A 12,257-nucleotide genomic window follows, 5' to 3' on the forward strand; every position below is an offset into this window, starting at 1 on the left:
GACACCAACGTTTAAAACATTTTTTTAAACATTTATTTAAACATTTAAACATTTATTTATAAAAACCAATACAAATATACATAATTTCATGAGCACTGTCCTCTGAACTAGAAAACTCTGTATTTCAGAGGATTGTGAAGTTCCTTCCTCCATTGTTAAAAAATCTTTTAAAATATCACACATTCACGAAGCTGAATTGAAGTGATTATTATTATGCAAGATGCATCAAGATTTCATCAAGTATTTTTGTAACCTAAGTAGTTGTATATCTATGAATGAATCGATTGTAGTATAGTATCGTGATCGTGCATCGTTGTAGTTGTTCTCTGTGGCGCACTTGACAGCTGACAAGTGTGACAGTCCGACGTTTGATTTGATATGACATTATGACAATCCATCATCCGTCATTCCGCATGTCAATTTACGATTTATCTCTCGGTGAATTAATTGATTCACGTAATTAAATACAAAAATCAAGGAGATGATCAGTGTTCGGTGTATTAAAAGTTAATCACTGTGTCCTAACAACTATTAGGTAAGTAATCCTTCATATCAAACACTAGACTCGCTTACAAAAATGCGTCTAAAATTAGCCACTTGCTTGTGTGTGGGCGAATGCACCTGTAGTAGTGTGTCCGTATAGGTGGTTATACACTTGTGTGCGTTGTTTACGTGCGGCTGTGTGTGTGCACGTCAAAATTCTCGGAAATTGAGCGGGGTCGGGAGACCGCTCAATACAGGTAAAATACACGCGTAGAATTCTACAAAATCAGCCAGTTCAGTCCCCGGGCAGACCCGCGCCTCTCCCCGCGCGAAATCAATCACAACCTTTTCAGACCCTGTAAAAATCGCATGTAAACATTTGCCATGTTTAGTGGACTCATATAACTGCATTTCAAGGTCGGCAGTTGTTTTTTCCTCGTGTTTACGGGAACTTCGTTCTTTGGCGTTAATTATTCCATTATGCGGTTCTGTAAGTAGCGTTTTATCCCCTACATTAATAGGCCATTGTTGTGTGGTGCATAGCTTTTGTAGTTTCCATAACAAGCCAGCCCCAATGGTAGTTATCTTTGAACTTGAATTCCTGGAACTGAGTTCCTATTTATGAATTCTGGAAGGCACTCTTCTAACCATGTCTGGAATCAATTAAATGTAGCCACAGGGCTGGTTCACATAATTTGTATGTTTTGGTTGAGAATGCAGTTGTGGATATTTAAGTGAGAACTTATTCTTAGTAAAATGTTTTAGTGCAAGATAGTATAGTTTTATGAGTATATCCTGTGTTGTATCTGTTTGTCAGACACTCTAAACCATTAGAAAACCATATGATTACTTTCATCTGTATGAAAAAAGTATACAAAATAAGCCCTATTTGAAGATCTAGAAGTCCTACAGCTTCTTTTGTGTCCTTAGCTCTTTCCTCTTTAAAACGCAGCAAAAGCAGTTTGTTTAGACCAAACTGTAGTATTTTGGTTCGCTGAATTTGTTGTTGCCATCGTGGTGAAAATGGATCTGGGCCTCTAGTACGAGTTTTGCAATTTATGTACGAACGAAAAAAATTTTTGGTTTTCTTCTGTCACTTGCATATACATTATCTGTCAAAAGTTTCATGATAGTTTCCGCTAGAAGCACCACTTTGTATGTCAGAAAACTGAAACTTTAATAGTTTTCCACGAACTATCAAACCTGTACTAGATGGGCTTAACTCTTTCCTCTTTAAAACGCAGAAAAACTATCAGTTAGCTAGACTAAACTGTAGTAGATACTACAGTTAGTACCTGAAGTTGGCTGTGATTTCATTTTGTGCTTTGTCAAACTAACGAACTGTCAGTCTTTGAAAGAATAGCGGGCGGTTTTTAGTTTGATAATATAAAAAAGTGCATTTGCTCATTGTCAACTACTAAGAACTATAAAGTTGTTCAAATGGATCTGTATCCATTTCGTTTCGACAGTTGTTAGTTTAGTTAGGTACAGACCTAAACCTATGTATTATTTTAATAGTTTGTACTCATGAAATAAGTTTTCATTTTCAGAAGCAGTGATCACATCACCTGGTTAACTAAGAGAAACTTTCTGAGGTAAGATTTTCTCAATTTAAGAGCAATATAGTTTAAAAGAAACTTTATTTGCATACCACAAATTATAGTAGAACTCTAACACTGTGTCACACCTGTGTACACCGCGCATCACCGCGTGGATTTTACATTTTTATCTGTGCCTTTCATCTGTGACAAACATCAGAGCTGATCAAAGATTTGTCACAGGACCCACAGGCCGGACCTATACATGAATAAATATATTTATTGCAAAAATAATCTTAAGCTAACTAATACATCCCGCAAAACTTAGTACATATTGGTTTCTCTGTGGGGAGGGAATTGCACTTCTTTTTCTATGATTACATTTTAACATACACAAGGCACAGCTGATACGTCAATCATGGAGGGCCCCTTTTTGCATCCCAAGTGAAGTATGGTCATGTGCAGAGAAACCTGACCCCCCTGTCATAGTAACAATGCTTCCTAGAGGGGTCAGATTTGTCTGCCTTATACTGTACAAGTTAGTGTTCATAGTTCCTAGTGTACCTGAAAGTGGTTGTTTGTTGCAGCCGCGATGACGCTGTGGGCGCGCGCTCAGCAACTGCCGCCGGAGCCGCTGGCCAAGGTAACTACTTCATAAATATCATAATAATTTTAGAAGTGGAAATCCCTTCTTCGAGCTCTGTCTCTGATGATGGAAGGAACACAGTATTTCATCATCATCACCTATGTATTTACACATTGTTCATAGTAATTATATTGTATTTTCTCTTGTCTTGTCACACGTTACCCCTTTCTTTATACTCTATATTTCCTTTCAATGTGGTTGTCTGGAAGAGATTACTTTTAGTAATAAGGCCGCCGATTGTACCATTTTTCTTTTCTATGTTTTTGAAACTATTTCTGTTTGTGTGCAATAAAGTGTATTTTATCTTTATCTTTATCTTTATCTTTATCTATGATGTGAGGTGTGAGAAATTGCAAATCTTAATTTATAGGCCTAATAAACTTTTTTTGTTTTGTCTGATTCTAGCATATAAGTGGATTTCTTTTGAGTAAAAATGTGCAATAGCGTAGTAGGTACATGCTTCTTTATTTTCTAGCGTTCAATAGTATATTTTTTCTAGTATTTACAACTTTTTTTATGTCAGGCAGTATTTATTCTTTTGTTTTGTGTAAATCCTACATAAATAAAATAACTTTTGTTAGTTTCTTAGAATTATAAAAAAAATTGATAACAGATTAATAAAATTAAAATTGCGATCGTCATCGACGTAAAAAACCCATATTTTGTTTTGGAAGACTTGATAAAACATGAAACAACATCCTGTCTAAATTTGATAAAGACCTAAATTCGACTTGGATACTAAAGGTTAGGGAATATTTATTGCAGACTTTGCGATAAGTAACCCAACTTAAACACACACATACCTATACAGGCCGTAAATAGTGGTAGGATATTGGTCTCCTCTGAGGATGGTTATTTTATTAGCATAAGTTCCACTCTTGGCTGATGGGTTGAAGATATCACACAACACAAACATTAAACACTTAAACTTGGGCATAAATAAATTATTAAACAAATATTGCCTCTGATGCCTCTCATGCGCCGCAACACTCATCCTTCCTCATCCAGCTACTGCCAGTTACGCTATTTACTTTTAGACACATAATCAAAGTTAAACACTATAATGTTGTATAATATGTATGTAATTAAGTATACAAAGACGGACCATTCGTCCAGCAACCTTCAATTTAGTGGAGAACTAAATACACTACATTCATTCTTACTTGGCATAAAAGGTAAACAATCAATGTGTGTCTTTTTATTTTGAATTTATTTAAAAAGTCACTAAAGTACACTTGATGGCAATCAAATATTTGATTTAATCTGAACTACGTTTTAAAATAAATCCTAAAAACCAATGAAATACTTACTAGTAAAATGACTAATATGTAAATAAAGAATTTATTTTTGCTATAATTTATCTGTTTAATGCCTAATATTTTTATTAAAAAGACACACAAAGATTGTTTACCAAGTAAGAATTAATGTAGTATACTTTAGTGATGTAACGAATATTCGCATTCGCATTCGCATTCGCGAATATTCGCACATTTTTGGATATTCGCATTCGCATTCGCATTCGCAAAATTTTGTGCGAATGTTTTGCGAATATCAGTACTTATTAGAAAAAAAGTATTTGAAAATAATGGTAGGTTAACAAAATCAAAATCCATTCGTCTATAACCTTTTAGCACAAGTTACCCTCTTTATCTCATTACCTTTATCATTTGGTATTTATTTAATTATTTTTTTGGGCAATGAAACTTTAGAAATAGTTAATACAAGGTGGGCCAAAAGTAATCACCCTATTGGAAGTTGCTCTCATTTGTACAAATGAAAGCCAATTTCAATTTTTTTTTTGATTTGGTGGACTAGACAAATGCAGAATACAAGTTCAGAGGCCATGGAGTGATATACTCCCCAAGATCGCGGAATAATTGTGTATACTTATTCAGTATTCGGGACGCCTTTTTTTCGTTTTATCTGTCATTTTTCCCTGCAAAATCGCCCGATTTTTCCGTTTGAGACGGTTTTGAGGGGTTTTTTGAAGACCCGTGTTTATGTGAATAAGCCCGTGTCTCTGGAAGCCCTTAAGGCGAGTGCGAGAATCTCTCGGCCGAAGTTCTCGCTGGAGTGATGATAAATGCCATAAAAGGAGCCCGTATGGCAATCAATTGTGACGGCGTCAAAATAGACGCGACAAGAAATAGTTCAACTTAAAAAATACAGACAACAAATAGCCCCTATTTTTTTAAACATTTAATAGAAAATTTTAATAAAATATTAACGTTTTTAGTTGGTAATATTCTGATTCGTCGTTAAATGAACTTAAAAATTGCAGAAGTCGTCATTAAGTTTTTTTTTCTATTACGAGTAATTTGTTGTTTTTCTTAATGGATCATTTTCATTGCCCGTGAGTGTAAATAAACAAACAAAAAGCGTATTTTCACAGTATAGTGTCAGAGCAAGATAGCCATACATTTAAATACGTTTAAATGTTTCGTGTAAAACGTCCTCAGAAACTGCACACAGTCGCAATGTGTCGTAAGTGTTACGGAGCAAAATAAAGTTTAAAAAAAAATTGCGTTTAGTATTGTTTAGTCTGATCCGGAATGCGCCTAGACCGGAATGTACCTCGTTCAGTACGAGACTACCACCAAACCATACAAATAACGCAAAATTTGAACACAAACTGAATATTCGCATTCGCATTCGCATTCGCGAATGTGGATTTCAGATATTCGCATTCGCATTCGCATTCGCGAATGTCCAAAAACACACATTCGTTACATCACTAGTATACTTATATGGAAGTTGTTTTAATATTTATTTATTTATTTTTCCAGGTGCAAGCGATATACGGCACCCACTTCCCGCTGGAGGTGCGCCACTGCCTGGCGCCGTGGCTCGAGGCTAAGATATGGTGAGTCTTGTTCTTCTTAACATGTTGGTTACAAACTAGACCATATTGTAGTGACATGTTACTTATATTATAAACTGTTCCTAACTAGTTGTACTAATTATTAAAAAAGCTGACTACATTGTATTTACATGAAATACTTGCTCATTCTAATTATTTCTTCATCCAAAAGTAACACAAAAGATAACGCTTTTAGCTAAAAGATCGGGTATTTTCTACTCCAACTGTATCAATAAAGTAGGTAATCAATCAACATCACAACCCATCACTGCTGGGGAACGGGTCTCCTTCCAATAAAGGAAGGGTTTAGGCCTAGTCCACCATGCTGGCCTAGTGCGGGTTGGTGGAACCCAACACATGCAACAATAAAGTAATATTGTATTGTATTCTCCAGGAGCGAGCCAGACCTGGCTGAGCAGAGTATGTTCGTGGAAGAGCTAGTGCGAGAGATACAGGTACACTAAGAACTGTCAATAATACCTACATACCACATACAGTGTGAAAATATATCAGTGGCATTCCATTTGTTTCCCAGTCATATTGACCAACTTGCATTACGTGATCATCTCTGAAATTGCCAAAAAACACAGCTGTTTCACAGCAAGACTTAGCCATCCTGTATGGAACAGCTTCTTTTTGCAATTTCAGTATTGGTTTCATACTTTTTACTACTACTTTACTAATAAAATTCCAAAAACAAATGTTAGAAATATGTAGGTTAAAACAATTATAAAACATTCGAATTGAATTTAAATTTAGCCTACATTTTGATATTTCAAAATTAAATTGTAAAAACTTTTACTTTAAATTTAGGTATTAAATCAAATCACTTTGACTTTACCTTTCACTTCCCCAGGTGCAAGCGGCGCAGATGACGGCGCCGGAGCTGTTCGTGACGCGCATGAAGCTGGCCGACGCCGCCAAGATGCTGCAGGCCACGTACGGGTGAGTGTGTCTGCCGGGAAGCCGGTATTCGGTTTCGTACCGAATTACGTTCGGCCTAGAGGATTATAATTGATATCAGATAACAATTTTCCATGTCAAAATCAAAACACTGTAGTAATGTCACAGATTTTGTACCATAACTTTGTTCTCTTTTAATTAAAAAACAACTTTCTAATAGCCTGAGTTATTAACGACTCCAAGTTACAATATCTCTTGCAACACAAAATTACCCTTTCAGAAATTAATATACATATAAGTATTATGTTTCTTTCATCTAACCAACCACCCCCTTTTCCCTCCTCAGCCACGCCCCCCACGACCTATTCTCGTACGTGAAGAACTGTCTGCTGACGGAGATGGAGCTGGTGAAGACCTCCACGGACTCGCTGTACGGGGGCCCCGCCGAGAGGAAGTACGGGGAGGTGAGATATTACACACAATGTACATACAGATTTAAAAATATGGTGCTGCCATTGTTCCATATTTAACGGTGTTCAATCGTGAAGAAACAAAACGCTCGTTATTTTTTGACGGCTTAACCGATTTTGATGAGACATGTCTCTTTAAACGCGGCATGATGCCCTCTTTCTATCAAAAGAACCCGCATCTAAATCGGTTCAGCCGTTTCGGAGCTAAGAGCCGATATATGAAATGGTGCGCCCTTTATACCATAAGTAACAGTAAGTAGTCTCATATACAAATGAGATCTGTTCTCGTACGTGAAGAACTGCCTGCTGACGGAGATGGAGCTGGTGAAGACCTCCACGGACTCGCTGTACGGGGGCCCCGCCGAGAGGAAGTACGGGGAGGTGAGGGGAGATATATTTTATACCTATGAACATAATATTTCGTAAGAATGGTGCTGCATTTGTGCCATATGTAACGGTATTCAGGTGTGTTGTAACAAAACGCTCGTAGTTTTTAAACGGCTGAACCGATTTGGATGAAACATAGCTCTCTAAATGCGCAATTACGTCATCTGTCTAACAAAAAACCCCGCATCCGAATTGGTCCAGCCAAAGTGACACGTCTATAAAAAGCGCGAGGCGGCTATACCATAAGTAACAGTATTGATCTGGCGCGTGGTTTCGTGTGCAGTGAAATCAGTTACCGTACCAACACCGAACATTTGCAATTAACAAACCTTATTAAGCAGCGGCAGCGTCGCTCGCTTATCAAATCTGACGTAACTTGCATGGATCTGACAGATGTGTGACAGGCGACCGAAACTGTTTATTAATTGCAGCAGTTCTACTGGTTCAAGGGATTGTATAAATCATGTAGTATATTTTCGTAATTTAAGTCTGTAACCCCCCCTTTTCCCCCCCAGCTCCTCCACGGCCTGCAAGAAGTGCGCCAACGCGTTGCGCTCGCGCACCAGGACATCAACACTCTGCAGACCAGCATGGAGACGTTCTCGCTGCAGTACCACGAGTGCAACAAGCAGAAGAGTGAGTAGATTACTCTTAGCTGTAAGGACGCCTTTTGTGGCTTTTGGTAGGTTTTCAGTATCTTTGTATGGATGATAAGGCAAAAAGTAGCGAACGGATTTTGACGAAATTTAGTATGTAGGAAACTGAAAACGTAGCTTATTACAGAGGCTACTTTTTATCTCGGAATTCCCACGGGAAATCCATTTATAGTGACGCTAACCCGCGGGCAACAACTAGTTAGTGAGTAGATTACTCTTGGCGATAAGATTGCGTTTTAGGAAGGTTTCAAGTATATTTGTATAGATGTTAAGGCGAAAAATTCTGAACGGATTGTCATGAAATTTAGTATGCAGGAAGCTGATAGCTTGGATTAATATATAGGCTACTATTTATCCCGGAATTCCTAGGGGAAAGCCTTTTAAAGCAACGCGAAGCGGGTAACAGCTAGTCTGTGAAATATCCTTTAAACTTTGTCCTTTTTTAATTTTTATAATTATTCTTCATTTCTTATTTTCTTCTTATCCTTAAGTGCATTGTACTTATTCCAAAACGGCGATATGGTTAACAACCTATCACGTGAGTACAAATGTGCTGCGAAAAGTGGGTGGCTCGCTTGTGAGCCACCTCTGACTACCCCTTCGGGGATTACAGTCGTGAGTGCATATGTATGTAATAATGTATGTAATAAATATTTCTGTTTCTTTCTCAAGGTCACCTCAACTTCTTGCCGACGGCCGGTCGACCGATCAACAGTGACTATAGAGAGATAGAGGCGTGCCTTCGCTTGCAAGTCGACCAGATGGAGATCAAGCTGAATGAGACCGTAAGTTGTAGGGCATAGAGTCGACAATAGATCAACAGTGACTATGAGACCGTAAGTTAGGGGGATAGGGTTGGGAACTTATCAATTCTTAAGGCTGCCATTCAACATAACTAGCGTCCCCATTAAAAAAAATAAAAAGTTTATGTTTAAATGATTCTGATTTTTTTCCAAAAGTGCTAGGGACTTAGTTTATCATGCGTTATTTGTGTTTATATTTTATGTTTGTGTATGTATGTTGTGTAATGGTCAGATAAATTTTGTCTGAGGAATAAAATTGATGTTTTCTCTGCCTAATACAAACATTCAGAAGCGATAGCATCAGGTTTATTCCTCAGATAACTTTTATCTGACTAGGTATTGAAAAATCAGTACTAAATAAAATAGTTTTTTCTTTGATTGCTAATGTGTCGGTGGCAATAATTCAACAAGCTGACTGCTATGCCGAAGCTACTGCTGAGTTAGCAGATGGTCGAATGGCGTAGTGGTTAGTGGCCCTGACTGCTATGCCGAAGGTCCCGGGTTCGATTCCCGGCTGGGGCAGATATTTGTTTTAAGACAGATATTTGTACTCGGGTCTTGGGTGTTCATATTTAATATAAATCTATCTATGTATTTGTGTAGATATATCAGCTGTCTGATACCCATAACACAGGCTCTGACTAGCTTGGGGTCGGATGGCCGTGTGTGAGATGTCCCCTCATATTATTATTATAAATAAGGCAGCTGACTGTACCTGCCTTCTTTCTAATCTTGTTCTATTATTGGCAGGTGATCCAGTTCCATCGAAACACCCTTATTGTGGTGGACAATTTAAAGAAGAACATCGAGATGTTGAGGGACCTGCAGAGTGAGGTGCTCGACACTGAGCTCATTAGGTGAGGACATCTCTTGTGAAAATAAATGTAAATTATACAGGGTGTTGCAAAAAGGGTTTACTAAACCGAAAAAGGGTCACTCAGGGAGCTTTTCTAAAAAACCTTTAAACTAGGAATTTTTAAAATTCACGATTAAAAAAATCCTTCCACTTGAAACTTTGTTGGTCACGTGACTTATTACTATACACAACGTTTTTTTGTCGCGAATTTTGAGACACCCCCTTTTGGCCTAGTATACCCTTTTTGGAACACCCTGTAGAACGTTGTATGGTAAAAACTCGCAACACGCTGATCGTGGTGGACAATTTAAAGAAGAACATCGAGATGTTGAGGGACCTGCAGAGCGAGGTGCTCGACACTGAGCTCATTAGGTGAGGACATAGTAGAATAGAGTCCGACAACGCTAACTTTCATCATCATCATTACAACCCATGACATCCCCACTGCTTGGTCACGGGTCTGCTTCCAAAGAAGGGTTTAGGCCTATTCCACCACGCTGGCCAAGTGCGGGTTGGTGGACCCCAACACAAGCAAGCTTGTGCTGAGATAGATGCCGGTTGGGTGGGCAACCCGACGAATACCTCTGCCAAAGCGCATAATTTTGGCAAAAATAATAATGCGTGAAAATTGTTACAATAATGAAACTAGTTCAGTTCAATATTACATATTGTATAAGAAAACTCTCAACATGTATACTTACTACAAAAGTTATTGTGGGAGCTCATTTGAAATCTCTGTCTGTAAAAGTTATAGCGAAACAAAAAAAAAACCAATGACAACGTGTTAAAATTGATGGCAAGCAAAACTTTGAATTTTATATAATCGCGCTCCCTACCTTCAAAGTTTACTTATAAAACTCAACCCTCAACACTTCGTTTCCGTTTCCAGATGGAAACGCGAGCAGCAGCTGCACGGAAACGGCATCCAGATGCGCACCAACCTGGACACCATCCAGGAGCTGTGCGAGGCGCTGGCGGAGCTGATCTGGAACACCAGGCAGCAGGTTATTAAGGTAAACAAAGCACAAAATTTTATATAAGTATCATAGGTGTAGTGTGTGACTGTCACTATTCTGACTAGCTCATCCTTTCACCACATATTACATGACACGTTAATAACGAAAAATCCTCACCTTTATTGCAAGCTATATATGTTAGTAGGCCGGTCATACAACTCATAAACATCTGCCACAGAAGCTATAACCGTTGGTGTAGACTAGTAGTAATTGATAAACTTAGAAAACAAATCCGAAGAGACATAATATGCCTAAGAAGTTGTGTACACACATTTTGGTAAAAGTGTCCCCACTCAGCACGTGCCCGTACATTGCAGGTGAACCAGTACAACAGCCACAGCCCGCTGGAGCTGCGCCAGCAGCACTACGTCGAGATACTCAAGGAGATGACTAACCAGGTATGTCATTAATTATTTATATTTGAAATGTTTCTAAAAGTGTGACCCTGACTACTGAGCCGATGGTCCCGGGTTCGATTCCCGGCTGGGGCAGATATTTGTTTAAACACAGATATTTGTTCTCGGGTCTTGGATGTGCCCGTAAAATGGCAATAGGCCCGCCCCCTATTACATTGGGACTAACATAACACTCTGGCGAAAAGTGGGTGCAGCAATGCACCTCTGCCTACCCCGCAAGGGAGTACATTAGTACAAGGCGTGAGTGCGTGTGTGTGTGTTTCCAAAAGGCAACTTGATTTTATCTGATATTTTCTATGAATCACCATTTTACCAGAACACACACTGATTTCTATCTATATCTATTCAACTAACAAAAACTTTTCACTTTTACTGACTTTTGTACTACCTAATAATTTTCGGGTGAGTTACACTATTTTTGCGTGTATTTTATAAGAAACAAAACATTTTTGTCGTAAAAAGAATACATTCTTGACGAAAATATTACGTAGTTGTCATGCTTTATGCATCCAAGACCAAAAAACATTAGTTCTGCATCCACCCACCTCATAAGCACAGATTTTCAGTTGTATTTTTTGTTATTATGAATCTTAAAAAATATAATATTTCGCTAAACTTATATGTATAAATTTCTCGTTCAGATAACGGGTCTGCTGTCGACACTGGTGACATCTACGTTCGTCATCGAAAAACAACCGCCGCAAGTTATGAAGACCAACACAAGGTGAGATTTTATACAAATATTTATACAGGGTCTTGCGAAAGTGGTATGTTGTGGCATCCCAGAGGTGCAGAGGGTCTCCACTAACGTCCGCCACTTCCGCCCAACTTCAGCTGTACTTTTGGCCTCGCTCCAGCTTAGTCCAGCGGCTCGCAGCTCGCTTTCGAAATGGTATAGTAAACCGAAAGAGAGTGGCTCCAAGGATCATTGTGGACAACTGTATAAACAAGTGTACAAAAGGTGGACTTAGTGCCTTTACCAGTCAATCCACAAAAAAGGTCTAAAAACATATTATTATGTTCTAAAAAAGTGGTAATGGTAAGGATTCATCATTGGAAATGTTTAAATTAAATGAAAGACGCAATGTTTTAGCGTGTAATGCAAATGAAATAAATACATTGTAGTGACTTACTGTTTTTGTTGTTTCCAGGTTCACGGCCACAGTTCGTCTGCTGGTCGGAGGCCAGTTGAATGTGCACATGACTCCCCCACGAGTCACTGT

The 12,257-nt window shown here is 38.4% G+C and overlaps 1 protein-coding gene across 7 annotated transcripts in view; it reads left to right on the forward strand.

The window, feature by feature from the left end:
- Positions 1–378: 378 nt before the first annotated feature.
- The window catches only part of LOC105396563 (signal transducer and activator of transcription 5B), a 29,833-nt gene continuing 17,954 nt past the window's right edge, over positions 379–12,257 (forward strand). For 3 of the 7 annotated variants that reach the window (XM_048623881.1, XM_048623885.1, XM_048623886.1), the window contains exons 1-14: positions 379–535; positions 2,034–2,078; positions 2,609–2,664; positions 5,454–5,530; positions 5,922–5,982; positions 6,384–6,472; positions 6,777–6,894; positions 7,803–7,923; positions 8,616–8,728; positions 9,497–9,603; positions 10,492–10,615; positions 10,936–11,016; positions 11,676–11,758; positions 12,186–12,255. In XM_048623881.1, the coding sequence (XP_048479838.1) occupies positions 2,614–2,664; positions 5,454–5,530; positions 5,922–5,982; positions 6,384–6,472; positions 6,777–6,894; positions 7,803–7,923; positions 8,616–8,728; positions 9,497–9,603; positions 10,492–10,615; positions 10,936–11,016; positions 11,676–11,758; positions 12,186–12,255 (1,095 nt within the window). In that variant the 5' untranslated portion in view covers positions 379–535; positions 2,034–2,078; positions 2,609–2,613. Of the gene's footprint in view, positions 536–582; positions 974–2,020; positions 2,079–2,608; positions 2,665–5,453; positions 5,531–5,921; positions 5,983–6,383; positions 6,473–6,776; positions 6,895–7,156; positions 7,282–7,802; positions 7,924–8,615; positions 8,729–9,496; positions 9,604–9,881; positions 9,975–10,491; positions 10,616–10,935; positions 11,017–11,675; positions 11,759–12,185; positions 12,256–12,257 lie in introns of those variants that run through there. The other 4 variants (XM_048623882.1, XM_048623884.1, XM_048623883.1 and 1 more) reach the window with 4 other exon arrangements.

The sequence above is a fragment of the Plutella xylostella genome, chromosome 11, assembly GCF_932276165.1.
Source record: "Plutella xylostella chromosome 11, ilPluXylo3.1, whole genome shotgun sequence".
NCBI classification, from domain to species: Eukaryota; Metazoa; Arthropoda; class Insecta; order Lepidoptera; family Plutellidae; genus Plutella; species Plutella xylostella.